The sequence below is a fragment of the Sapajus apella genome, unplaced genomic scaffold, assembly GCF_009761245.1.
Source record: "Sapajus apella isolate SASKATOON/1434 unplaced genomic scaffold, GSC_monkey_1.0 scaffold102, whole genome shotgun sequence".
Lineage (NCBI taxonomy): Eukaryota > Metazoa > Chordata > Mammalia > Primates > Cebidae > Sapajus > Sapajus apella.
In genome coordinates, this window is record NW_022437042.1 from 2,183,815 (window position 1) to 2,210,952 (window position 27,138).

The 27,138-nt window shown below is 40.3% G+C and overlaps 1 protein-coding gene across 4 annotated transcripts in view; it reads left to right on the forward strand.

Annotated features, from left to right (window-relative positions):
* The window catches only part of DOCK11 (dedicator of cytokinesis 11), a 189,154-nt gene that overhangs the window by 46,789 nt on the left and 115,227 nt on the right, over window positions 1-27,138 (forward strand). For all 4 annotated transcript variants that reach the window (XM_032258339.1, XM_032258341.1, XM_032258342.1 and 1 more), the window contains exons 4-10: window positions 829-911; window positions 2,282-2,351; window positions 2,982-3,077; window positions 18,989-19,123; window positions 23,880-24,057; window positions 24,450-24,529; window positions 26,061-26,144. In XM_032258339.1, the coding sequence (XP_032114230.1) occupies window positions 829-911; window positions 2,282-2,351; window positions 2,982-3,077; window positions 18,989-19,123; window positions 23,880-24,057; window positions 24,450-24,529; window positions 26,061-26,144 (726 nt within the window). The remainder of the gene's footprint in view (window positions 1-828; window positions 912-2,281; window positions 2,352-2,981; window positions 3,078-18,988; window positions 19,124-23,879; window positions 24,058-24,449; window positions 24,530-26,060; window positions 26,145-27,138) is intronic.

Sequence of the window (27,138 nt, forward strand, 5' to 3'; positions counted from 1 at the left end):
CAAGATCACGCCACTACATTCCAGCCTGGGCAACAAGAACGAGACTCCATCTCAGGGATATATATAAAAAAATATATATATATATATATATATATATACACACACACACACACATATAGTATTTGTATATATATATATTTGTAACCTATTTATAAATAAATGTAAAATATTTAAAGTAGTCTTCCTTTAATGTAAAGGTAAAATAAAATTACTAACATTAATTTGGCCTAAATAACAAGTCTATATGATGTGATGCAGTTGATAAAGCTTAAACATTTCCACACGGTGCATATGACCTCAGTGTTTTTCTTTTGGATTTGAATACTCTTTGGACTGAGAGTCAGAGTATTCAAAGGGCATATGACTTTGGATTTATTGCCACCAACTGGGTAAGAGAGACAGAGTTAATCCATAAAGGAAGATCCCAGTACCAATAATTCCCAAATAGTGGGGGTTTTTTTTGGAGATGAAGCCTTGCTCTGTCACCTAGGCTGTAGTGCAATGATGCAATCTTGGCTCACTGCAACCTCTGCCTCCGGGGTTCAAGCAATTCTCCTGCTTCAGCCTCCCGAGTAGCTGGGATTACAGATGTGCATCACCATGCCCAGCTAATTATCGCATTTTTAGTAGAGATGGGGTTTCATCTTGTTGGCCAGGCTAGTCTCGAACTCCCGACCTCAGGTGATCTGCCCGCCTCGGCCTCCCAAAGTGCTGAGATTACACCAGATGGTTTTAAAAAGCCTGTCAGCATAGTACCAGTACTTTTAAAAAGTGGATATATATGTACTTTTCCTATGTTTCGAATTCAAGATTCCTATTTTCTTTCAGTGTATTAAAACCTATAGCACAGATTGGCACGTGGTAAACTACAAATATGAGGACTTCTCTGGGGACTTTCGAATGTTGCCATGGTAAGTTTAGCATTCCAGGAAAACATGCAGCAGGAGAATTATTAAGCTTTTTTACCTTTTGAAAACCACTTGTGAAACCTTTCAGTTATAATTTGTAATAAAGCCAAACTTCAAATAACCTGCATGTTTGGTTAACTTCAGTGTTTTCGTTAATTGTTTTAACTTTCCTCTTTGAAATGCTTTCCAAAATGTATGAGAGCTTACTTTTTGGCTTTAGTGAACCTGTATTGATCATAAACTAAAATTTGGCTGATGGTGGATAATGTAGTGAGCATTTTCCAGTAGTGTCAGTAAAAAAGCTTGATGATAATTAGTTCAGTTTGATGAACCCAGACATCCCTTGAAAAAAGTGCATCTCTTTCAGTTGAATTGAAGGATTGGCATGAGCACACTGGCCCAGGAGCCAGACCGTTGGGGTTCAAATCTTATTTCTGCCACCTGCTAGCTTGATGATCATGACTTAGTCACTTAACCTGTTTGAGCTCTCCATTTTCTCATCTCCAGTACTGATAGTTCACAGGATGTCATATGAGAAATGTTTTTGGAACAAATAGCAGAGGAATAAGACATTTGTGTAGCTTTTTGTAGTTTTCAGAGCATTTTCCAAGAGATGAAAATTGAGTCCTATATGATGGCATGATCCTTGGGAAAAAAAAGAAAAACGAAACAAGAGTCCTAAAATGACCAGTCCAAGGTCATACAACAAACAAATGGAAGAACCAGAATTATACTGTGTTACTTCTTTTTTTCTTTTTGAGACAGAGTCTCACTCTGTCACCCAGACTGGAGTGCAGGTGGCATGATCTTGGCTCACCACAACCTCCGCCTCCCAGGTTCAAGCGACCTCAGCCTCCCGAGTAGCTGTGATTACCAGTGCCTGCCACCACACCCGACTAATTTTTTTTGTATTTTTGATAGAGACGGAGTTTCACCATGTCGGCCAGGTTGGTTTTAAACTCCTGACCTCAGGTGATCCACCTGCCTTGACCTCCCAAAGTGCTGGGATTACAGGCGTGAGCCACGGTGCCTGGCCTGCTTTTTGACCCAGGGAAGGAAAAGGTAACAGCTCTGGCACAGGTTCCTTAGCAACTTCTGCCCTCCCTGAGTTTCTGGGCTTAGTTAATGTCTTTGCTGCTGGCCGCATATGTGGGAGTCTTTATAGAAACAAAAACTTACAGTAAGTTTACTCAAAGGGGAGAATCTGAATTTGGAAAGGAGAATAGGATGTCTTGGCTTTTTCTTGTTTGTGAAAGAAAGAAGTCTGCTCATCTTGCTTTATCTGTTGCTGTCATTATTGTTGTGTTTCTGGTTTTTGTTTGTTTGTTTCTTGGTCTGTTCTGTTGTCTAAGACAGTTCTCTTATATTTTCAGCAAATCTTTGAGACCAGAAAAGATTCCTAATCATGTATTTGAGATAGATGAAGATTGTGAGAAAGATGAGGTAAGAATGAGGGCAACAGTGAGGGTAACTGTGCTAGTTTCTTCACAGTCACTTTGCTGGAAAAGATTTCAAAGGGAATTTCTTGAGAAAATATGAAGGGAATAATTGTTTTGGAATGACCTGTGGCCAGCTTTCCAACTGAGTGCTTTTTAATTTTTTTTTTTAATTGCTGTATTTCCAAGTAGGGTTTAGGGAAAAAATCAAGTGAGAGGGGCTGTGATTTGCACATAAACATGTTCCCCCACCTGTGGGACATGCTCGTGGAGTTGCTTTTCTCAAGTTGGGCATGTGGAATGGTGATTCATCTGGACTCTGCTGCCTGACAGATTTCTCTTGGGACAGATGGCCCAGATATCTGTGACATTTTGAGGTGCAGTTCGACTGTTTACATAATACAGAAGACTTTCCCAGAAGAGAGCCCATACCATTCAGTAAATACTGAGTGCCTACTGTATGCATAGCACAGAGCCTTTCATTCTACAGTCAACTATTTTAAATCCTCATGGGGAAGAGGGGACTTTATGTTTTAATCAGGAAATGGGGGAGGGCCTCGTTCTGTGCCCCTAAATGTTTGGCTAACTAGATGTCAGACTGGCTGTTGTTTTACTGATAATTTTTATTCTATTTCAGGACTCATCTTCTTTATGTTCTCAGAAGGGTGGTGTGATAAAACAAGGCTGGTTGCATAAAGCAAATGTAAATAGCACCATCACAGTAACCATGAAGGTAGGAAGTAGTTATTATATTATTCTATCATTTTAAGGATATTGGTATAAGTAGCCTATCTGGAAACAATATTTATTTTATAAAGAGCCCTAGCAAAAAAAAATAAAGGCTTTAAGGAGAGGATTCTCACAGATGTATGGAATTTAAAAAATCTAAAACATGAGGATAAATTTAGAAGTGCAACTTTTTAAATAAATGTAATGATTATCTGGTGAATCAGGATGTTTAAAAAGGAAGCTGTCAGTTGAATGAGGAAAATAGCTTTGAAAAAAAGGACATCAAAGGTTCATTTGTAGAAATGATCTTAATGAGTAGAAGGACAGGTAATACATTTCTTTAGCAAATATTAATTAGGTACTTATTACAGATTAGTCACTATGGGGAAATATGTAGATATCTAAGATGGGGTTCCTGATTTCAGCCTGTAGACTAGACAAGAAATATACTACTTTAGCTACTATAGAAAGCAGTACTTTGGTGCAGTCAGAACAGCCTAACTAGAAAGTTTTGTAGTTTGGCAGTATAGTGAGTTTGCATAAGGGGTTTATGTGAGATAAAAGTTGAAATGTTTGAAAAGGATAAAATTGGACTGGGTGCAGTACCTCGCATCTGTAGTCCCTCCTCCTTTGGGAGGCCGAGGGGGGTGGATTGCTTGAGGTCAGGAGTTCAAGACCAGCCTGTACAACATGGTGAAACCCCATCTCTACAAAAAAAAAAAAATACAGAAATTAGCCAGACATGATAGTACACACCTGTAGTCCCAGCTACTCAAAAGGCTGAGGTGGGAGAATCCCTTGAGCCTGGGAAAATCCCTTGAGCCCAGGAGGTGGAGGTTGCAGTGAGCCAAGATGGCATCACTGTACTCCAGCTTGGGCAACAGAGGGAGACTGTATCTCAAAAATAAATACATAAATAATTTTTTTTAAAAAAAGGATAACATTGTGCAGAGCCTTGAACAGGTTGGACATGAGGTTCACTTATTTGAGAGGCTGTAAAGAGCCATTAAAATCCAAAAGGAAAACAAGCTACATGAGGATTCTGAGCAAAAAAACAAATTATGCTCTGATACCAAATATAACTGTTCTTTCAGATATTTAATATAAGATCATGTGGTTTTCTGACGATGATTCACAGTTGCATTAAGTATTGAAGGTCATTCTATCTTTTGCACAGGCTGCAAGTAGAAACCATGGGTATCTACCCAGGGAAGACTCAAATTTTATCTTAATTTAATATTTTGCCTGCTGCCTTCCCTTTGGTGATCATGTCCTGTTCTTGCTTTCATTTTCAATCCCTGAAAATAATGAGTCCAAGTTGTAGATGCTTCCTGTATATCTCCTGCACCTAAGCATGGGCCTCAGCAAGTGGTGATAATGAGAGAACCCATTTATTGAGGACTTAATATGTACCAGGCACCATACTGGGTGTTTTATATTCTGTATCTCGTTTAATTCTCATGGCAGCCCTATGCAATAGATACTGGTAATTATTCTTAGTTTGCAGATATAGAAAGCGAAGCTCAGAGAAATTCAGTAATTAACCCAAGGTCACATAGCTCCAAGTTTTCAGAGGTAGGATTTGAACCTAGGTAGGCTGATGTCAGAACCTATGCTCTTTTTTTTTTTTAATACTTTAAGTTCTGGGGTAGATGTGCAGAACGTGCAGGTTTGTTACATAGGTATACATGTGCTATGGTGGTTTGTGGCACCTATCAACCCATCATCTATATTAAGTATTTCTCCTAATGCTATCCCTCCCCTTGCTCCCTACCCCCCAACAGGCCCTGGTGTGTGATGTTTCCCTGCCTGTGTCCATGTGTTCTCATTTGTCAACTCCCACTTATGAGGGAGAATATGTGGTGTTCGGTTTTCTGTTCTTGTGTTAGTTTGCTGAGAATGATGGTCTCCAGCTTCATTCATGTCCCTGCAAAGGACATGAACTCATCCTTTTTTTATGGCTGCATAGTATTCAATGGTGTAGATGTGCCACATTTTCTTTATCCATCCTGTGCTCTTAACCAGTATACTATCAGTGCTCACCAGCTGAATGAGACTCAAGGTTTTATTAAAATATATTTTCTACCAGAGTGATCAGGTTCAGAAATGTATGTGTGAAGGTTACGTTTCTCTGTGGATTATCAGAATATGGTTGTATAGTTTTTGACTGCATTTCCCTTCCCACACATTCTCAAAATACTTGAATAAGAATAGGCAGGGAGTTCACACCTATAATCCCAGCACTTTGGGAGGCCAAGGCAGGAGGATCACTTGAGCCCAGGATTTCGAGGCTGCAGTGAACTATGATTGCACCTCTGCACTCCAGCCTGGGTGACAGAATAAGATGCTGTCTCTAAAATAAATAAATAAATGCATGAAAGAATGATGGTTTTACCCACACTCAAGCCTTAGCCCCACGTTAAGTAAATGTCCCAAAATCTGGATCCATAAAACAAGATGTTAGGAAATTAATATCTTTACAGAATAATTTACCACAGATTCCTTCAGTTTAATACCTTTCGGCTTTAATTTGCCTTACAAACAACAACTCATTTTTAGGAGTCCATATATTATAAAACAAAAAGCACATGCTTTACACTTTCTTTCATAATTTGTGAAATACACATTGATTGATTGATGTGATAGCAGAAATTGATGGCCTCTCAAAGATGTCCATGTCTTAATCCCTGGAACCAGTCAATGGTCCCTTATGTGGCAAAGAAGAATTAAAATCACTAATTGGCGGGAGGAAGGGTATCCTCACTTATGGGGGTGGGCCCAGTGTAATTTCAAGAATCCCATAAGTGGAAGAGGGAGGCAGGAAAGGACAGTCAGGGAAAGAGATGTGAGAACAGAAGCAGGGCCAGAGAGAGATGCTGTGTTGCTGGCTTTGAGGATAGAGAAAGGATTCACAGGCCAAGAAATGTGGGCAGCTTCTAGAAGTCGGAAAAGGCAGGGAAATGGATTATCCCATGCAGCATCCAGAAAGGAACATAGCCCTGCTGACACCTTGATTTTAGCCCAGCAAGACTCATGTCAGACTTTTCACCTGCGAAACTGTCAGATAATAAGTTTGTGCTATTTTAAGCCATCAAATTTGTAGCAATTTATGACAACAAGAACAGGAAACTAATACAAATAAGGCAAAAGTTGATTGTTCAGCTTGTGTGTTTCTTATTTCTGAGCTTGGGAACTCTAGCACTAACAGCGGCTAGGCAGGAGCCATAAATTCATGGAGTGTGTGGTGAGTCCAAGGCAACCTGGTGACCATATAGCCCACAGCTGAAGGGGACAGCTGCCACTCGTCTCCAGCTAATTGTTGCTTTGCTGCAGCTGAGCTGGGCTCTTTGCTTTGCCTCTCTTCATCCTCAGCTGCTCATATACTGGCACTGTGTGTGTGTGTTGGGGGGAGGAGGGGGTCATTAACATAAAAACATTTCTTTCTTTCTTTTTTTTTTTTTTTGAGATAGATCTTGGCTCTGTTGCCAGGATGGAGTGCAGAGGCACAATCTCAGCTCACTGTAACCTCCACCTCCTGGGTTCAAGCCATACTCCTGCCTCAGCCTCCTGTGTAGCTGGGATTACAGGCACACTCCGCCATGCCCAGCTAATTTTTGTGTTTTTGGTAGAGATGGGGTTCTCACCATGTTGGGCAGGCCGTTCTCAAACTTCTGACCTCAAGTGATCCACCTGCCTCAGCCTCCCAAAGTGCCGGGATTACAGGTGTGAGCCACCATGCCCAGCCTATTTCTTTCATTTTAAAACTTCTACCACACAGTAGGCAAAGGAAGGAAAAGATAAACCAAGTTAATTGGTCATATGAAGCTGCACAGCTTTTGTCTTTATTTTTATCATTTATTTATTTGTTTTTGAGAGTCTCACTGTGTCACCCAGACTGGAGTGCAGTGGCACAATCATGGCTCATTGCAGTCTCAATCTTCCAGGCTCAAGCAGTCCTCCCACTTCAGCCTCCTAAGTAGCTGGGACCACAGGCACAGAGCACCAGGCCCAGCTAATTGTTTTTGTTTGTTTGTTTGTTTGGTAGAGATGGGGTCTCCCTATGTTGTACAGGCTGGTCTCAAACTCTTGGACTCAAGTGATCCTCCCACCTTGGCCTCCTCAAATGCTGGGATTACAGGCATCAGCCACTGTGCCTGGTCACCACACAGCTTTAAAAAAAATTAATAGGAAATACTTTGAAATCCAAAGGCCATATCGAGGTTTTGGAGCTGTTTCTGGTTATGAGTTTTATTTATCCCTGCTCTTTTCCATTATAAATTATGAATTTCCATTTTGGATTTTTGGGAGCTAAATATATATCCTTTACTCTTCTGGTTTCATCTCCTGAGCCATAGCAGTTGTGTTGTATTTCAGAATTTTTCACAGCTAGAATGGGAATCAGAGGAAGGTTCAGCTAGAACCTTCTGAGGGATTTTGCCAAGATTACTTTTTCCTCTAATAATTGTATTTTGGGCTGGGCATGGTGGTTTATGCCTGTAATCCCAGCATTTTGGGAGGCCAATGCAGGAGGATCACTTGAGCCCAGGAGTTTAAGACCAGCCTAGGCAACATAGCAAGACCCTGTCTCTACAAAAATAAACAGAATTAGCCATGTGAGGTGGTGCTCACCTGTAGTCCCAGGTACTTGGGAAGTTGAAGTGGGAGGATCACTTCAGCCTAGGAGGTAGAGGTTGTAGTGAGCCGAGATTGTGCCACTGCACTCTAGCCTGGGTGTGAGACCTTATTTCAAAAAAAAGTGTTTTAACTGTTATTTAATTCAACATTATTGAAATTAGTTAGAACTGGAGCGTTGACACATCATTTTTCCATGTTCTCTTTCTTTCCTTATTTTTTTTTTTTTGAGATGGAATCTCGCTCTGTCACCCAGGCTGGAGTGCAGTGGCACAATCTCGGCTCACTGCAACCTCCACCTCCCCTGGGTTCAAGCAATTGTCCTGCCTCAGCCTCCTGAGTAGCTGGGATTACAGGCATGTGCCTCCATACCTGACTAATTTTTGCATTTTCAGTAGAGATAGGGTTTTATATGTTGATCAGGCTGGTCTTGAACTCCTGACCTCGTGATCCACCTGCCTCGGCCTCCCAAAGTGCTGGGATTACAGGTGTGAGCCACCGTGCCCGGCCTCCATGTTCTCTTTCTGTATCAACACAGGGCATGTGAGTGTATGGGGAAGAGGATTGAAAAGGGGGAGCAGTTTTGTAGTTTCCAGGCTAAAACTTGAAGCGAGGGCCACGCACAAGTCCAGGCCTATGAACCAAGGCATACTGGGGGAGTGTGGTGTGTACCCTTCAATGCTCTGTTACAGGGTGGGGGATCATATAAGTTCTTCCTGCTTCAAGTTTGGATTGGTTCAGGCATAGGAGGAGAGACACTAAAGCTGAAGATGGGGTGAGTAGCTCACCCAGCTCTTGGATAGTTGGGAAAGGCAGAAGCAGAAGAACTGAGGCAAAGGGTTAACAGAGTTTGAGACACTTTGAAAGGACACTTTCTGTGTATTTTTTCTACTGTGTTAATCTTTGAAATGACGAATACTAATGAAACTCATACGCAAATGGGAAGATGACTCAGGTGTGCTATTATGTGAGTCATTTCCCCAATCCTGAAGGCAGGTTTATCCTTAGAGCATCTGGAGTTCCCTGCCCGCTAGGAACTCCAGCCCACACTGGTAAGAAGCGTTGGTAGCTTTAGCAACCAGCATCTCAGGGCCAGAGTTTGCAGAGCTGAGAGCAAAGAATCTTCTTTTTGGAAAATCCAAGCTTTGATAGCCCATGCAAACTCACAGCAGACTAGGAAGCAACAGCAGATCTGGCTATTAATCATGACTCACTGGCAAATAACAGCCTCCAAAAGCCAAGCTTCTTCCCTATGTTTTATGTGAGCCTCTTTGATGCCTTGTGGCTTGACACTGGCCTGCAGATCCCTCTGGAATTGCTAGGGAATGAAAGCAAGGCATCATGCTGCCTTTTAGAGAGAGGTGTACATTTAAGGGTCTATTCATTAAGAAATTAATAAATTTTTAAAATTATGTGCTAGGCACAGTGGCTCATGCCTGTAATCCTAGCATTTAGAGAGGCCAGGGCAGGAGGATTGCTTGAACTTGGGAGTTCAAGACCAGCCTGGGCAATGTAGTGAGAACTTGTCTCTTCAAAAAGTAAAAAAATTAGCTGGGCATGGTGACGCATGCCTGTAGTTGCAGCTACTTGAGAAGCTGAGGTGGGAGGATCGCTTGAGCCTGGGAGGTCAAAGCTACAGTGAGCCATGATTATGCCACTGCACTCCAGCCTGGGTGACAGAGCAATACTCCATCTCTCAAAAAAAATTGTAATCAGTTTGGAAGGTTTGCAATTATGCACAACTTTAAACTGATTTTGTAAATAGATCTGAGTTGTTTTCTTGGATATTTTGACTGTTAGAAATAAGGGAATCTGCCCAGGAGTTTATGACCAGCCTGAGCAACATGGTAAAACCTCGCCTCTATGAAAAATACAAAAGTAGTTAGCCAGGCATGGTGGTGCACTCTTATAGTCCCAGCTACTCTGGAGTAGCTCTGAGGTGGGAGGATTACCTGAGCGCAAGAGGCGGAGATTGCAGTGAGCCGAGATTGCGCCACTTCATGCACTCCAGCCTGGGTGACAGAGCAACACTCTGTCTCCAAAAAAAAAAAAAAAAAGAAGAAGAGAGGGAGGGCGGCTCTACTAGCAAGGAAGGGAGGAATTGTATCATGAAAGTGCAAAAGTACAATGAAGGAAAGGGGATTAGAAGAGACTCGGCAAAGCGTAGTTGATGAAAGGGAATTAGAAGATTCCAACTTTATAAGATCTTTTGAGAAAGCAACCACATGGCCTTTAATGCAATCTAAATAATGTAGCCAAAGTAATTTGTATATGGGTTGCTTTAGAAAGTTCAACCTTCCTAGCTAGCTTGCCAGCAAGTTTTGCAAGAACATTCAAGTTGATGGTTCTTACAATGACTTGCAATGCATTAAAAGTCGATGGGCTCTAGGGAAAAGAGGGGCTGCTAGAGGAACTAGGCTGAGTTCTTCATATTGCAAGATTATAAGACCTCATATTTATGGAATAAAAATTTGTATTTCCCCAATATATAGCCTTCCCCCTGCTCTGGTCAGTTGTCAAGATATAATCTGCCCCACCTTGTGAAATTGGCATTATTTTCTCAGAGGTGCTTGCTGAGTATAACCTCATTGTTGGCTGAGATACTTGCCCTCAGGAGCCTGGGCTACAGGAAAGCTGCAAATAATGTGCATCACTCCACAAGTCACAGCGCTCTGTGCCCAAGCGCTTCCTCTCTCTGAAGAGGATGCTGGCATCATGCAGTTCTTGCAAATGCTCTGTTAGGCTGGGTGTGGTGGCATGTGCCTGTAATCCCAGTTACTCAAGAGGCTGAGTCAGGAGGATGAACCCAGAAGTTTGAAGCTGCAATGAGCTATGATTGTGCACTGCACTCCATCCTGGGCACAAAGGGAGACCTCATCTCTTTTTTAAAAAAATAAAAACAAAAGCACAATGCTCTGTTGGTTGTCTGGGTGCAGTGCAGTGAATATTTAGCACTTGTAATTTGCTTTGTTCTTGGTATTCATGTTAAAAGAGGACAAGCCTTATCATAGTGATTAATTTCTTCAATTTGTGGTTTCTAGTTAATGAGGATGTACCTTTTTGCCACCCTTCAATTACTAGAAAAGTATAAGAGAGTTTTAAGATACCATAGAGAATTCATGATCCCTTAGACAGAAACCACAATCCTAACACTCTCCTGTTCATTTACATCCTCTCTTTCCCAAGTAGCTGCTAGAGATATCTGCTTTATTCAACTTCTTTTCATATAAATGAAGGAATTTAATGTGGGCTTAGTTAGCCGTGATATTGGACATAGCCTTCCCCTGGTATTTAGAACTACTTTTCCTAAGAGATACAATGATATAGGGAGGAATTTGATCTTCAGGGTGGTTTTTCATTTTTAAAAAATTGTTGCAGATTCTTGGCCAACTCCTGAGACACCCACCTTTATGCATCTTCTTGGCTCAATTTGGTCACATTCCTCTAGCTCTCTCCTCCCCATTTTCAGCAATTAAACGTTGAAGTGCCTTGATATGTTATCGGGGTTGCAAGTTCAACTGGTTGATGTATGACTCACTTCTAGTGCCCTTTAAAATTTTTTTGGCACAAAAGAGAGCCATTTGTTATATATCCAGAGTCCCAAAGTCCTTAACTCCTTAACTCTTCCAGGAGGGATTGTTCCTCCTCTGCAGTGGGAGAGCATCAAATCAAATGAGGATTTGACCTAAGAAAGCACATACAATATTAAAATAATTGCTAGGAGGTCAAGATCACTGTGTGTGTTAGAACAAAAGGAAGAGAAAATCTTTTATTTTTGATATGTTAGTCCAATTGTATTCTCAAACCACCGGACTGTCTCTTACAGCTAACATATGGATTGCATTTATTTATTATGTGTAAGAGATTTTTTCACTAATTTGTTTTTTGTGTTTTGGTTTCCCTCATTCGTAACACTGCTCAAAAACTATTAGGTACTTCCTATGTGTCAGACACTATTGGGAATCCACAAATTCATCACCACATAGATAATTTCTTAATTTAATTTTTTTAGAGACAAGGTCTTACTATATTGCCCGGCTAGAGTGCGGTGGCACAATCATAGCTCATTGCAGCCTCCAACACCTGGGCTAAAGCGATCCTCCTGCCTCAGGCTCCCAAGTACCTGGGACTACAGGTGCATTCCACCACGCCTGGCTACCAAATATATATTGAATGCCTTGTTAATAAAAGTCAGCATTTGGAGGGTAAGGTGTCAGATGTAGGGCTTAAAACCTTTTTGGGCAGGTGGGCAGGGCACAGTGACTCACACCTATAATCCCAGCACTTTGGGAGGCTGAGGCAGGCTGATCATTTGTGGTCAAAAGTTTGAGACCAGCCCGGCCAACATAATGAAACCTTGTCCCTACTAAAAACACAAAAATTAGCCAGACGTGGTGACATCCACCTGTAATCCCAGCTACTCGGGAGGCTGAGGCATGAAAATGGCTTGAAGTCACTGCGTCCGGCCTATGCCTCCATTTCTCTTCTGTAATATGGAGGGCATAACAGTAATGACCACACAAATTGTTATTAGGATTCAATGAATGGCCGAGTGCAGTGGCTCATGCCTATAATCCCAGCACTTTGGGAGGCTGAGGCGGGTGGATCACTTGAGGTCAGGAGTTCAAGACCAGCCTGGCCAACATGGTAAAACCCCGTCTCTACTAAAAATACAAAAAAATTTAGCTGGGTGTGGTGGCACACACCTGTAATCCCAGCTACTCGGGACGCTGAGGCAGCAGAATCTTTGGAACCCCTGCAGAGGCTGCAGTGAGACAAGACAGCTCCCACTGCACTCCAGCCTAGGTGACAGAGGAAGACTCTGTCTCAAAAAAAAAAAAAAAAAAGGATTCAATGAAATAATATGAGGAAAGCACTTAGCCAGAGACCATAGTGCATAAAGCACCCCACAGATGTTAGCAATTGTTATATTATTAGAATTGTGGAAGCCTTGAATGCCAGTATCTAGCATGTGTGCCTTATTATGTGAGTAATTGAGAGTCATTGATCATTTGAGCAGTGCTATGCCATGCTGAAATACATCTGATAAAATAATTTGTCTGTAATGAGAAGGGTGGACTGTAGACCCCTCCTACTAGACTTTGCTTTAAATCAAATAAAGAATGCTTCAGTGCCCACATATGTAGAATTATTTAAGAAAAGCTATTTGATTTTTACTCAGCTTCTCAGAGAGTAGGACAGTGTTGTATATTAAAACTTGGGGCCAGGTGCAGTGGCTCACGCCTGTAATGCCAGCACTTTGGGAGGCCAAGTCAGGAGGATCACTTGAGGTCAGGAGTTCAAGATAGGCCTGGGCAACATGGTGAAACCCTGCTTCCACTAAAAACGCAAAAAATCTTAGCTGGGTATGATGACACACACCTATAGTCCCAGCCACTTGGGAGGCTGAGGTGGGAGGATCTCTTGAACCCAGGAGGTTGAGGTTGCAGTGAGCTGAGATCATGCCACTGCACTCCAGCCTGGGTGACAGAGTGAGACTTCATCTTAAAAAAACAAACTTGGTAGGACTGTAAATGACATGATGGAGAGAGTTGAGTGATGCATTAGGTTGCCCGTAGTGGTAGGGTTTCTTTAGCAGGGTGAAGTTCCTGGCATTCTGGGATCATTAACTGCAGTTCACTTTTCTAAGTCCTGTGTTTTTTTCTCCATTGTTTCTTTAATCTTTGTGCAGAAGAGTTTTAAGGCCCATTATGTCTCTGTCTCTCCTGCTTTCTCCTTTTCCTTGCTGGCTCTTCCACTGTGTTCTGTCCGAGACATTAGGCAGTTCCCCCACACCATTTTCCATTGCTCCTGCCCTGCCTATGCTGCCTCTACACCTTTGCAGCATCCTTTCTAAGGGTTTGTGGTTCATGCAATTTAGCAGTAAATAATTAGCTCTATAGGTAACACACATACAATAGGTAAACACTCGGGATTTGTTGTATAAAATGATAAGAGATAAGAGATAAAGGTTTTCCTACTTTGTTTTTTCTTTTTTAATTAAAAAAATTTTTTTGACACAGGATCTCGTTCTGTCACCCAGGTTGGAGTGCAGTGGTGCAATCTCTGCTCACTACAACCTCTGCCTCCTGGGTTCAAGCAATTCCCTTGCCTCAGCCTCACAAGTAGCTGGGATTACAGGCGTGCACCATTGCGCCTGGCTGATTTTTATATTTTTAGTAGAGAGGGGTTTCACCATGTTGGCCAGACTGGTCTCGAACCCCTGACCTCAAGTGATCGACCCACCTCGGCCTCCCAAAGTGCTGGGATTACAGACGTGAGCCACCACGCCCAGCCGTTTTCCTACTTTGAGGATACTAAGTGCTCTAACTTTCCTTTCTTTCTTTAATCTTTGATGCAGCTGAATGACAAATGGCCATTGTTTCTGCTCCAGAAGGGGTTCAAAAAGGTTGTCATCTGTCCAGGCACAGTGGCTCACACCTGTAATCCCAGCACTTCGGGAGGCCAAGGTGGGCAGATCACTCGAGGCCAGAAGTTCACGACCAGCCTGGCCAACATGGTGAAACCCCATCTCTACTAAAAATACAAAAAACAATTAGCTGGGAGTGGTGGCATGCATCTGTAATCCCAGATACTCAGGAGGCTGAGGCAGGAGAATTGCTTGAATCCAGTGGCAGAGGTTGCAGCGAGCCAATATCACACCACTACCCTACTGCCTGGGCAACAGAGTGTGACTGTGTCTCCAAAAAAAAAAAAAAAAAAAAAAAAAGATTGTCATCCTAACAGCTTGGGGCCTTCAGGAGACTTGGCAGGATCCTATAGAATCAAATCCTTTGGCTTACTTTCTTTCGTGTGGGTGGTCTAAATGGACCAACCTTCAGGATCCATGTTACTGAGTACAGTAGGGCATTTTCAGCTGTGTTCACCATCTAGAAAAAATAATAAAGGCAAGGAGGAAGAGAAAGAAGAGTATGGGCATTACAGGGAAACACAATTCTATTGGATGAAACCACTGGAGAATCTGCTGGAGAATCTGTGCTGGATATGGGATTATTCATTCATTGTTTATTCATTTTGAAAAATTTTGTTGAGTCCAGGCATTGTTATAGGTACTGGGGGGATAACAGCAGTAGATGAAACATGCAACTTCATGGGCTAGAGAGAGATGGCAAATAAAATAGATAGATGAATAACATATTTGTATAGGGATCACTCCATGAAACAGATATAACCGGGTGCTATGATGAGGGTAGGCGGTATAGAAGGCCTCTCCGAGGAGGGGAGATTCAAGCAAAGACCTGAGAGGAGGAAGAAAGTGAACTGCGTGCATAATGAGGAAAGAGGATTCTAGGCTGAGGAAACAGGAAGTACAGAGACCCGAAGGAGCTTACTTGGGATATTTGAGTAACAGCAGATAAGCCAGTGTAGCTGGAGCAGACAGATTAGAAATAGAGTCCAAGAAGTAATCAGACGCCAAATCCTGTACAGTGTTCTGGGCTATGGTGAGGATTTTAGAACTTACTGTAAAGTAAGATGGGAAGCCATTGGAGGATTTCAGCAAGATTCTCTTTGTAGCCATCATCATTTTCTGATTCCAGCTCTATCAGTGACTTGCCTGAATGAACTTTTTTTCTTTTTGAGACAGGATCTCACTCTGTCACCCAGGCTGGAGTGCAGTGGTGTGATCTCGGCTCACTGCAGCCTCTGCCTCCTGGGTTCAAGCAATTCTCCCACCTCAGCCTCCCAAGTAGCTGGGATTACAGGCATGTGCCACCACGCCTGGCTAATTTTTGTATTTTCAGTAGAGACGGGGTTTCACCATGTTGGCCAGGCTGGTCTCAAACTTCTGACCTCAGATAATCCACCCGCCATGGCCTCCCAAAGTGTTGGGATTACAGGCATAAGCCACTGCTCCCGGCCACCTGTGTGAACTTGAATGAGCTCTTGGTCCCTCAGTTTGCTGTTAGGTAAAATGTGGATAATGATACTTATCCCCAAGAGACATTAAAAGAATTAGCTATTGGTTACAAAAGACTTGCAGCCTTCAAATGACAGGTATGATATACAGTAATTACCATTGTTCTCTATAGTCATTATTTTAACACCTGTCTTCTTTTAGAAATGTAAAAATATATATAAACTTATACCCTAAATAGCTCGTGGAATTTTTTTTAATATCAGGGAAGTTATGTTTCTGATTTCACTGTGATTTCCATGTGAGAGATTTAGGATATCCTTTCTTCTTTGAAAAGGATATCTTAAAAGCTTATCAGAAGTTGAAACCCAACATATATCATAAACTATTACAATGAGAAGAGATCTTACAATTTGCTGTTGGGCAGAGTCTGATTTCTACATAGAGATGACTTTTAAAAACATTCCTCACTGTCCAAACTGTGTGTTTCTAGTGTATGAGAAATCACTTGGGGAGAGTAGCTTCCAGGCTAGGAAGGCTGCTGTGTTATTTGTTCAAGTTGAATGAAATTATTTGTAGATTGTGGAAAAATATGATCTTACAGATCATCTGGTCTGATTTCATCATTTTACAAGTAAGTAAACTGAGAGAAGCAGAGTCTCGAGGACAATTTCAATGCTGGTTAGCAGGAGATGCTGGCTGAGAATCAATATCATAAGACTTTCAGGCATCTGCTCTTTCTGAGTGCTCTTTCAGGCATCATGTTCTCTCCCCAGATTCATAAGCTACCTACCCTAGTGTCACAAGTAGATATAATTGCAATGTTACAGGAAATGATTTGCTGTAATTTCATATCCCTTTCTATCTCTATTGTAATGATGTGTTTTGCTAATACTGGAAGTGGTGGCTGCCACAGAATTTCTTTGCTTGGTGAGGCAGCTGTACATGAAAAAAAAAATTTCCAGACTATAATTTGACTCTGTGCCACAAATGTTTTGCTCTGTATTTTCTCTTCTTCTGCCTCTCTCTTTGTTGTTGGCTGTTGACTCTGAAAGTGGATTCTATAGACTGTCCCACTGAAGTGACAGAATTTTAGTTTTAAATTTGAACAATTCAAATCTAATTGTTTTCATGTCACTTTTTTTCATGTTACTTTTGGCCTGAAAGATGTGTTCTAATTTTGTTATAGATAATTATTGCAATAACTTTAAAAGGCAATGTTTTACACAAAGTGCTCATTACATGTTTATTCATTTGAAATGACCTCAGCATGTCATTTTAAGCCTTCTAGTTCCATCATTTTAATGATACGAACCATTGTCATGAAAATAAGCAAATAGCCCAGGCAGAGTGGCTCACACCTATAATCCTAGCACTTTGGGGAGGCTGACACAGAAGGATCCCTTGAGTCCAGGAGTTCAAGACCAGTGTGTGCAGCATAGGGAGACCCTGTCTCTAATAAAAATAAAGAAAATAAACATACATATATAATCACCATTATGATTAACATTTTCCTTTAATATTAATCTAGATTTCTTCCAGCAAACTTAAGTGTGGATTGACTATGAGAATATATGTATATATTCTCACATACATGAGATATGTAAATATATGAAGGTTATATATATACCTACAGATTCTCTTTCTGTTCCTTTGCATCCTAATACAATAATATTTAATTGACTGGCATTGCAAAACAAGCTGTTTTCTGCTTGGACTTTTTTCTGTTGATAGCATATAGCCCACATGGCCCCTTCCTGAGATAGAAGCTGTAGCATTTATCAGCCTAACCTGTTAGGGTATTCCTTATACTGGTATGTATTTTTGTAATTAATTAAAAAATCAATGATATTTATACAAGTCAAAAATAACTATCAATGTTATTTATTTTTACTGGTTTTTCTAAAAAGAAATGCCTCTTAAGGCTTTTTTTTTTTTTTTTTTGAGACAGAGTCTCCCTCTGTCGCCCAGGCTGGAGTGCAGTGGTGCAATCTCGGCTCAATGCAACCTCCACCTCCCGGGTTCAAGTGATTCTTCTGCCTCAGCCTCCTGAGTAGCTGGGATTATAGGCATATGCCACCATGCCTGGCTAATTTTGTATTTTTAATAGAGACAGGGTTTCTCCATGTTGGTCAGGCTGGTCTTGAACTCCCGACCTCAGGTGATCCGTCTGCCTCGGCCTCCCAAAGTGCTGGGATCACAGGAGTGAGCCACTGTGCCCAGCCAAGGCTTTTATATATTTTGCTTGGTCATGCTATGGAGAAATAAATTGATGTTTCAGGTACTTTGCCAGATGTTAAGTCGTTGGCAAGAATGATCTTGCCAAATAATACTCTTTCCATGATTAAAGTTCTCACAATGATCAGGGATCACATTGGGTAATCAGATGGGCAATTAAAAATGACAAGCTTAAATTTTAAAGCCAGATTCTTTGAATAAGACAAGATGCATAGGAATACATTTCCTCAGTAATCATCAGGAGTCTATTTCCTAGCTGCTCTTTCCATCCCACCCTGAAGTAATTTCAGAGCTATCATCCTGGGAAATTGCAACTTGAATAAGCTCTGCCTTTCACTATGACAATTGCTTGACATAGCCTGCAGTTTGTGACTTATTGAAAAAAGCATCAATTCATCAGAGAGCTCCTAATACCTTTTCTCGCCTCTTTTATCAGGCTCTCAAAGTCTGTTTTTAGGGGAGCATAGAAGGACAGCATGAACTCCTCAGGCAATCCTCCACCTTTTCTCGTTCCTGTGGGCTTTGCTGTGAGTTGTAGCAACTGGCTACTCCTTAACTATTGTGAATCCCTAACTCCAAACAAATGGCATGGTTCCATTAAGCCTGTTGATTTAAAGCCCAGCACTTGGGGCACTCAACAACACCTGGTAGGCAGCTAATGACTCTGTGCTTCCCTGTGAGTGCACTGTAAACTGGACTTTCAGAAGCAAAGACAGTGTAGATGAGTGTTGTAGGATGTGCAGGTGAGATGGAAATATATAATGTGGCATATAAATGATTTTTATATTTATACTTGGATTCATGGTAGTAGAAACCAGATTAAAAGGATCTAATCATTTGTACTTAAATGGGAAAATAGTGCTATAGTGAAAGGGTCAGGAGATTCAGATATCCAAATGCTTTATACATTTCAAAGTGTTAAATCTTAATTATTGCTCTGATATTTGATTAACTGAGGGTAAACCATGTGACTTTCATTCTCTATCTGAAAAAAAATGAATTATTATCCGAAAAAAAAATTATAATGATAATTCCTAACATTTTGTCAGGGTTGTCTGAAGATTGTCCAGGTACAATGCCTGGCAAGACTTTGAGGTTTTTAGTTCGGAGAAACTGTTCAAATGCAATATGTATGTAACAAATGAATCATTGCGGGTTTTCCCATGTAGGTATTCAAGAGACGATATTTTTACTTGACCCAACTTCCTGATGGTTCATATATTCTCAATTCCTATAAAGATGAGAAAAATTCAAAAGAATCGAAAGGTTGCATCTACTTGGATGCCTGCATTGATGTTGTTCAGGTAAGACCATTGAGGTAATCCTTCTCTTTTTCTAAGAGGGTTACTGATAAGCTCCCCAGATGGCTGGGTGTGGTGGCTCATGCCTGTAATCCCAGCGCTTTGGGAGGTTGAGGCAGGAGGATTGCTTGAGCCTGGGAGTTCAAGATTAGCCTGGGCAACAAAGAGACCCCATCTCTACAAAAAAAAATTACAAAAATTAGCCAGGCATGATGGCGCATTCCTGTGGTCCCACCTACTCTGGAGGCTGAGGTGGGAGAATCACTTGAGTCTAGGAGGTTGAGGCTGCAGTGAGTTGTGATTACACCATTGCACTCCAGTCTGGGTGACAGAGCAAGACCCTATCTACAAAGAAGAAAATTTTTTAAAAAGGTGGCTGGGTGTGGTGGCTCATACCTATAATCCCTGCACTTTGTGAGGCCGAGGCAGGTGGATCACCGGAGGTCAGGAGTTCAAGACCAGCCTGGGCAACATGGCAGAACCCTGTCTCTACTAAAACTATAAAGGTTGGGTCAAATGAGAACACGTGGACTCAGGGAGAGGAGCATCACACACTGGGGACAGTTGTGGGGGGTGGGGAGGGTGGGGAGGGATAACATGGGGAGAAATGCCGGATATAGTATACACCTAAAGTAAAATAAAAAATAAATAAATAAATAAATAATATATATATAAGTTAGCTTGGTGTAGTGGCATGCACCTGCAATCCCAGCTACACAGGAGTCTGAGGCAAGAGAATCACTTGAACCTGGGAGGCGGAGGTTATAGTGAGCCAAGATGGTGCCACTACACTCCAGCCTGGATGATAGAGTGAGACTCTGTCTCAAAAAGAAAGCAAAAAAAAAAAAAAAAAAAAAAGGAAAGAAAATGAACCTCAGCATTTTTCTATCTTGGTTGATGGCATCTCCATCCTCCAAAACATCAACACTAGAAAACTCAGAATCCTCTTCAGTGCCCTGTTCTTCTTGCTCAGTGCCAATGTTTAAATGTTTATCAAGTTCTTTTGAGTCTTGCTCTAGAGTACCTCTTAACCTCTTCCTACTTTCATTGTCCTTTCTTTCATTGTCCTTTCTCTGGTTCTCCCTTTCATCATCTCTGGCCTAAAGTTGTGCTTTTATGCCTCCTGATTTGTTGTCTTGCTCCAGTCCAACTTCCTAAGACATACATTGGGTCTACCATTTGCCTTCTCCAAGTCTTTTGGCTCTTGATTGATTGTCTTACAGAGTGAACCCTAAAGCATTTGCCATGACTTTGGAGGCCCACAGTGATCTGGCCTCACTGTACTTTATAGCCTCATCACTCCTAAGCCCCCTTGTGTGTTCTGTGCTCTGGTCACACCAAGCTAAACATTCTATGGCATTTCACACATATATGGCTGGCCTTAGTTTTTTTCCCTCCTCTTGCTATATATAATTTCTCCTTCTATTCCTGTTTGAACCTTATCTTTTATGACTCAGCTTAAAGGCTATTTCTGCTATGAAAAGTTTTGTGTTTCCTTCCTCACCCCCGTGACTACCAAGTAGAATTAAGCTCCATCTCTCCTGTGTTAACCATTTTGCTTTTCCTTCTGTCGTACTACGGAGTCACATTTCAATTTTGGTTCATTCTACACTTTCCTTTTGGGATTACAGGGACCATGCCTGACTCATTTCTGTTTCTTCTATGATGATTACCAGGGCCCTGCACACAGTAGGGACTTAATGAATGTTTGTTGATTTGAATTACTGAGGGGACACAGACAAAAACAGGGTAGGAAGTAGAGGACAGAGAGATGATCTGAATAGGAAGTCAATTGACTATGAAACAGAAGCCATTACTACAGAGCCAGGGTATTGTGGAGGACTAGAAGTAACAATGGGCTGATGAGGAGGAATGTGATGTTAGTTCAGCACTCTCAATTTACCTAAATCTTCATTTTCAGAACTGTGAAGTGGGATTAGTAATATCTGTGTACTCTATCAAAGAAGATTGTTGTGAGGATCAAATGAGAAAATTCCTTTAGGGCATGATGTTGCGTGCCTGTAGTGCCAGCTACTCAGGAGCCTGTGGCAGGAGGATTACTTGAGCCTAGGAGTCTGATGCTGCAGTGAGATATAATCATGCCCGTGGAATAGTCACTGCACTCCAGCCTGGGCAGCACAGCGAGACCCCATCTCAAAAAAGATAAATTGAAAAATTCTAACAAATGAGAAAACGCTTTTTAAAAAGTATAAAGATCTATGTGAATAAAATGTGCTTATATATTACGTATTCATATATATGAATTCATATATATTCACATGTATAAAAAAGACCTTTCTTATCTTACTGGAAGAACAAGGGTACACAGGATTTCTGGATTGTCCTTTCTTTGTAGTGCTTTCCTCATCTATTAATTTTTATTATTATCATTAAATATTTTTTTTCTATTTTTTGTTTTATGAGACGGAGTTTCACTCTGTTGCCCAGGCTGGAGTGTAGCGGTGTAATCTCAGCTTGCTGCAACCTTCACCTCCTGGGTTCAGGCGATTTTCCTGCCTAGAGTAGCTGGGATCAGAGGCACCCGCCACCATGCCTGGCTGATTTTTGTATTTTTAGTAGAGATATTGTATAACTTTCTCCTTAGTTCAGCTAAGGAGAAAGTTATACATCTCTTGCTGGGCGTGGTGGCTCATGCCTGTAATCCCAGCACTTTGGGAGGCTGAGGTGGGTGGATCACCTGAGGTCGGGAGTTTGAGACCAGCCTGACCAACATGGTGAAACCCCATCTCAAACAAACAAACAAAACACTTCTTATCACACAACCAGGAAATATTAGACTTGTGGACACATAGAAGGGTGAGAAGCAGAATTTACTGGACAAAAAGGAAAAAGGAAAAATAACTCTCAGCAAAGTGAGAGAGAGTCCTCCTAGCAGGTTTCCCACCTCACAGATTGAAGGTTTCGCCGGGGACCCTTGGCTGTCTCCTGTCTATATCAGAGATGCGGTTTCTCCATGTTGGCCAGGCTGGTCTCAAACTCCTGACTTCAAGTGATTCATTCACCTCAGCCTCCCAAAGTGCTGAGATTACAGGCATGAGCCACCACACTCGGCGCCCCCCTCATCTATTTATGATACCTCCTCCCAAATATTTTCAAATGTATAAATCTTTACTACTTGCTACAGCAGTTTAATTTCATCCTTTCCTAGGCTTCAAAGATTAGAAGGAGGAACTTTCTTGGTTCCTTCTTGAATAATGACTGTGAAGTGGAAAATTATTGATTCATGAGCCTTTCTTGAAATTAATGCTGAGGGATTTGAAAGGGGTAGTGTGTCATGTCTTTTGTCATGACAGAGAAGGTGGTAAAGTAAAAGAATGTATCAGCATATTTGAGAAAAGGAAGAGTATTATTTTCCTTGTGCGGTGGTATTCAGCACAGGTCACTTCCATATATTTTATGAAGAGTCACAATTTAATGTGAACCAATTATGGTTGTACGGTCTTATTTTTTCTTTTTTTGCCAAGACATTCTTCTTCTTCTTTGTTTTCTTTTTCTTTTTTTTTTAGAGAGACATTGTCTTGCTCTGTCTGGAGTGCAGTGACATGATCGTATCTCACTCCAGCCTTGCAGCCTTGAACTCCTTGCCGCAAGCAATCCACCTGAGCCTCCCAAAGTGCTGGGTTTACGTGCATAAACCACCATGGTTGGCCTTCTCTTTTTAATTTTTAATTTTTTTTTTTGAGGCAGGGTCTCACTGTGACACCTAGGCTAGAGTGCAGTGGTATGATCTTGGCTCATGTACCCTTGACTAGGCTTAGGTGATCCTCACCCCTCAGCCCCTTGAGTAGCTGGGACTACAGGCATGTGCCATCACGCCTGGCTAATTTTTTGTATTTTTATTTATTTATTTATTTATTTTGTAGACATGAGGTTTCATCACTTTGCTCAGGCTTGTCTCAAACACCTGGGCTAAGCAGTCCTCCCTCTCAGTCTCCCAAAGTGCTAGGATTACAGGTGTGAGCCACTGCCTCCATCTTTACTTTTTAATTGTTATGGATATGTAATAATTTTACATATTTTGGGGGTACATGTGATATCTTGATACAAGTATACAATGAGCAAATGATCGGATCAGAGTAATTGGGATATCCATCACCACAAGTGTGTATCATTTCATTGTGTAAGGAACATTCCAAATCCACTCTTACAGTTATTTTGAAATATACAATAAGTTTTTGGTAACTATGATCACCCTATTGTGCTGCCACACACTGTGGTCTTGTTTTATACTACTGTGATACAGTTGACATTGTGCATGGTAAAGTGAATTAGGATCTATATTGCCTTTTATGAGATATAAATTAAGTATCAGATTTGTTTCAGGTCATACTTACATTTTTTTAAGTGCTGACTTTGAAAATCTGTAAATATTCAAGGAAAAGTTTGAATGGGGTGGAAATTGTAAAATGTTTGCTTATTTTTGTGGTGGTACTTTGACTTTCTAAATGTGAAGGATGCCAAAAGGCCTTAAGTGATAATACTTAACAAGTATTGTTTTCTGCCAACTTTATGCATATTCATACTACTGTGCTCAGTCCTGAGAGGAACAAAAAATATACTTGACATAGTCATTTGTTATCTTAAAGTGTCTGTTTCTTGTGAAAGAAGCAGTTATTTCCTAAAAGTATTGACGCACATATGCCCTAAGCTGAGATAAAAATAAATACAAACTAATGACATCTAATAAATAGAAGGACAATGAAACTAACTGAACACATGCTTTTTTTTCCCCCTCTAGTGCCCCAAAATGCGCCGTCATGCTTTTGAACTCAAGATGTTAGATAAGTATAGCCATTATCTGGCTGCTGAAACTGAGCAGGAAATGGAGGAATGGTTGATAACTTTGAAAAAGATTATTCAGATCAATACCGACAGTTTGGTGCAAGAAAAAAAGGAGACGGTAGAAACAGCACAAGGTCAGAATTTTTAAGTGATTTATTATTAAAGTAAAGCCCTTGTCTTTAATCCATGGAAGTGTCCTCTGTACAGGGTGAATAGAGAACTCTTAATCTTGAAAGTTGACCTGCTTCTTCATTAAAAGTGACCGTGGAGGTTGATAGACTTTTTTTAAACAGTTGATGCTGCATGGACTCTGACACATGAAATATAACCAGACTAAAACAGATAGAAAATTCATGGCAGGTTTTCAAAAGTCCATTAAAAGTTTTCCCTATGCTTTCATAATAGAAATTCTTTGCAATAAATCTTAGTAGGAGAGGATGGGTGGGAGACATAGTTAGGATACTCTTCTTAGGTTATTAGTAATGGTCTGTATGGTTTGGAACATCTGCTTTTAATGAATTTGCAGATGATGAAACTAGCAGCCAAGGAAAAGCCGAGAACATCATGGCGAGTTTGGAAAGGAGCATGCATCCGGAACTGATGAAGGTACATCTTTCATATGGCAACTTGCCTTCAACTGAGATAATATAGTATTAGCTATTAAAGTTTTAATGCTGGATTCCATTTGGCAATGTCATTTCCACGTTAAAATCCACAGGAAATTGGTAAAACAGGTAGAGATTGTAAAAGAAAAGTTGCACTTCTGATGACTTACTTGTAAGTACTAACTGACAGATTGGAAAAATCTTATTTTTTTTCCAGACAGCAAGAAATACTTCTAGGCTTTTCAGACTTCATTAATTTTATCTGCTAGTTTTTATTCAATTTAATTACTATATGTCATTCATAAAATATTCTTCTTCCAAAAGGATAATGATGCAGCTCATGTACATGGTATTTAATCTAATGACCAACATATGTTAATTTCACATGAAAATCATACTCTCTATATGTAAATATATGTATATATATGAATGATTTCATCTGATAAAGTTTTGGTGAACATGCATCATTTTTGTTATTTACTCTGCTGTTTGAAGTTAGAAATGAACCAATTTTGAAATTGTGGAGATGATTGTCATGTGTATCTTACCAGGATATTTTATTCTGTAGACTCTATATTATAGTAAATTAGTAGGTTGTGACCCATTTATTCATTTAAATCCTTGTCAAACCTATTTATATTTTTACTTTATTCATCTTCCTAGACAACTTAGTTACACAAATTTGGAAGCTCCTTTTTTTTCTATTTTAAATTTACCCCTCATAAACTTCAAAGCTATTTTTCAAAATTTAGGGACACACTCATGATCCTCTAATCTAGGATTTTTTGTTTTTTTGAGACAGAGCCTTACTCTGTCGCCCAGGCTGGAGTACACTGGCACGATCTTAGCTCACTGCAACCTCAGTCACCCAAATTCAGGCGATTCTCCTACCTCAGCCTCCCAAGTAGCTAGGATTACAGGCGCCTGCTGCCACACCTGGCTAATCTTTGTATTTTTAGTAGAGACAGGGTTTCACCTTCTTGACCAGGCTGGTCTCAAACTCCACCCACCTTGGCCTCCCAAAGTGCTGGGATTACAGGCATGAATCACTGCGCCCGGCCTGATCTAGGATTTTATAAAACGATTTTATAGAGTTTAGTTGCATTCCATCTCAAACTTTGTCATCCTGGATTGTGCAGCTCACTAGGTATTTCCCAAAGTGATGGAATCAGAATTACATATAATATTCCATAGCTAACACCATGGATATGAAAACTATGGTGATTTCTCTTTTGTTTATTTCTCCTTTGCATTCAGAGTCTCTTGTATTCCTGTTTTGTACTGACTACAGGATGAATAATAATCTTGGTGTTGCAAACAGGCACATAGAAAGCGTAAGAACCTGATATATAGCTTATTATGGGTCATAGCCAAGCAAGCATTCTTTATCCATCTTAAGTACATGGAAATAGAGAATGGTATATTTTTGAATCTGTGACAGATTTATAGTTTTACATAAACTATACATTTAAATACTATTTAACACTGTTTTGAAGGAAATGAAGTAACATACATGTTTTTTAAAATTTTAGTATGGAAGAGAAACTGAACAACTAAACAAACTCAGTAGAGGAGATGGAAGACAGAATCTCTTTTCTTTTGATTCAGAAGTTCAGGTATTAATGATACATTTCTTTAGTCCTAGAATTGTTGCTTATTCACATAAACAACATCTTTGAAATGTTGAAATCTCTGTTTTTTTGTACCAGTAGGGATAGATTATTTTATATTTGTCTTGTTTACTTTGAACAGGTAACTTAACAATGAACTCTTCACTCAAGAGGACCGTCACATTTGCAGATAATTTGGGGCTGAATTACATATGTATTTCTCAGTTTCTTATATTCTTTTCACTTCATCTTGCTTCTCAAAATAGATAAATTAAAGCGCCCTTCAAGATGGTTACAATGTTCTTTTAGCCCATTAAATACAATTGTGATCTAGTGGCAGTAAATATCTGCAGTATAAAGAACATATGAGTCATATGAGACATTTATTTTTCACATTTGATGTAGGCCTGTAGAACTGGGATAATTTTTATGTCTGGCTTAATCACACTTTAAATGGAGGGTGGTGCAGGAAGGTGCAGGTTTATATGCGTATGTGTATTTTAACCTCTTTCATGAGAGTTAGATGTGTTTTGTACTAAGATATATGCAGTTAATATTTAATTCTATGACATTTTCTAATTCAGTTTTTAATTTTTTCAGTAGGAAAAGTCTAAAGTATATAAGTATTACAAATATTTTTCCTAATGGAAAATAGTTTTTGAGAAAATGAAATTGAGGGAGATGAAATTTTTTGGCTTTCTTTTCCCTTTTTCTATATGAGATTTCGAATGAAAATCTTTGATTTTCGTTTGAAATAGGAAAATGTGCATTACAGTTTTTTCTTCCATGAAAATATGAAATAATTTGGGGAAGTCTGATTTTGTTGTTGTCATTTTTCTTTTTCTTTCTCTCTTTTTTTATTTTCGTTGTTGTTGTTGCTGTTTTGAGACAGAGTTTCACTCTTGTTGCCCAGACTAAAGTCCAATGGTGCAATCTTGGCTCACCACAACCTCCACCTCCTTAGGTTCAAGCAATTCTTGTACCTCAGCCTCCTGAGTAG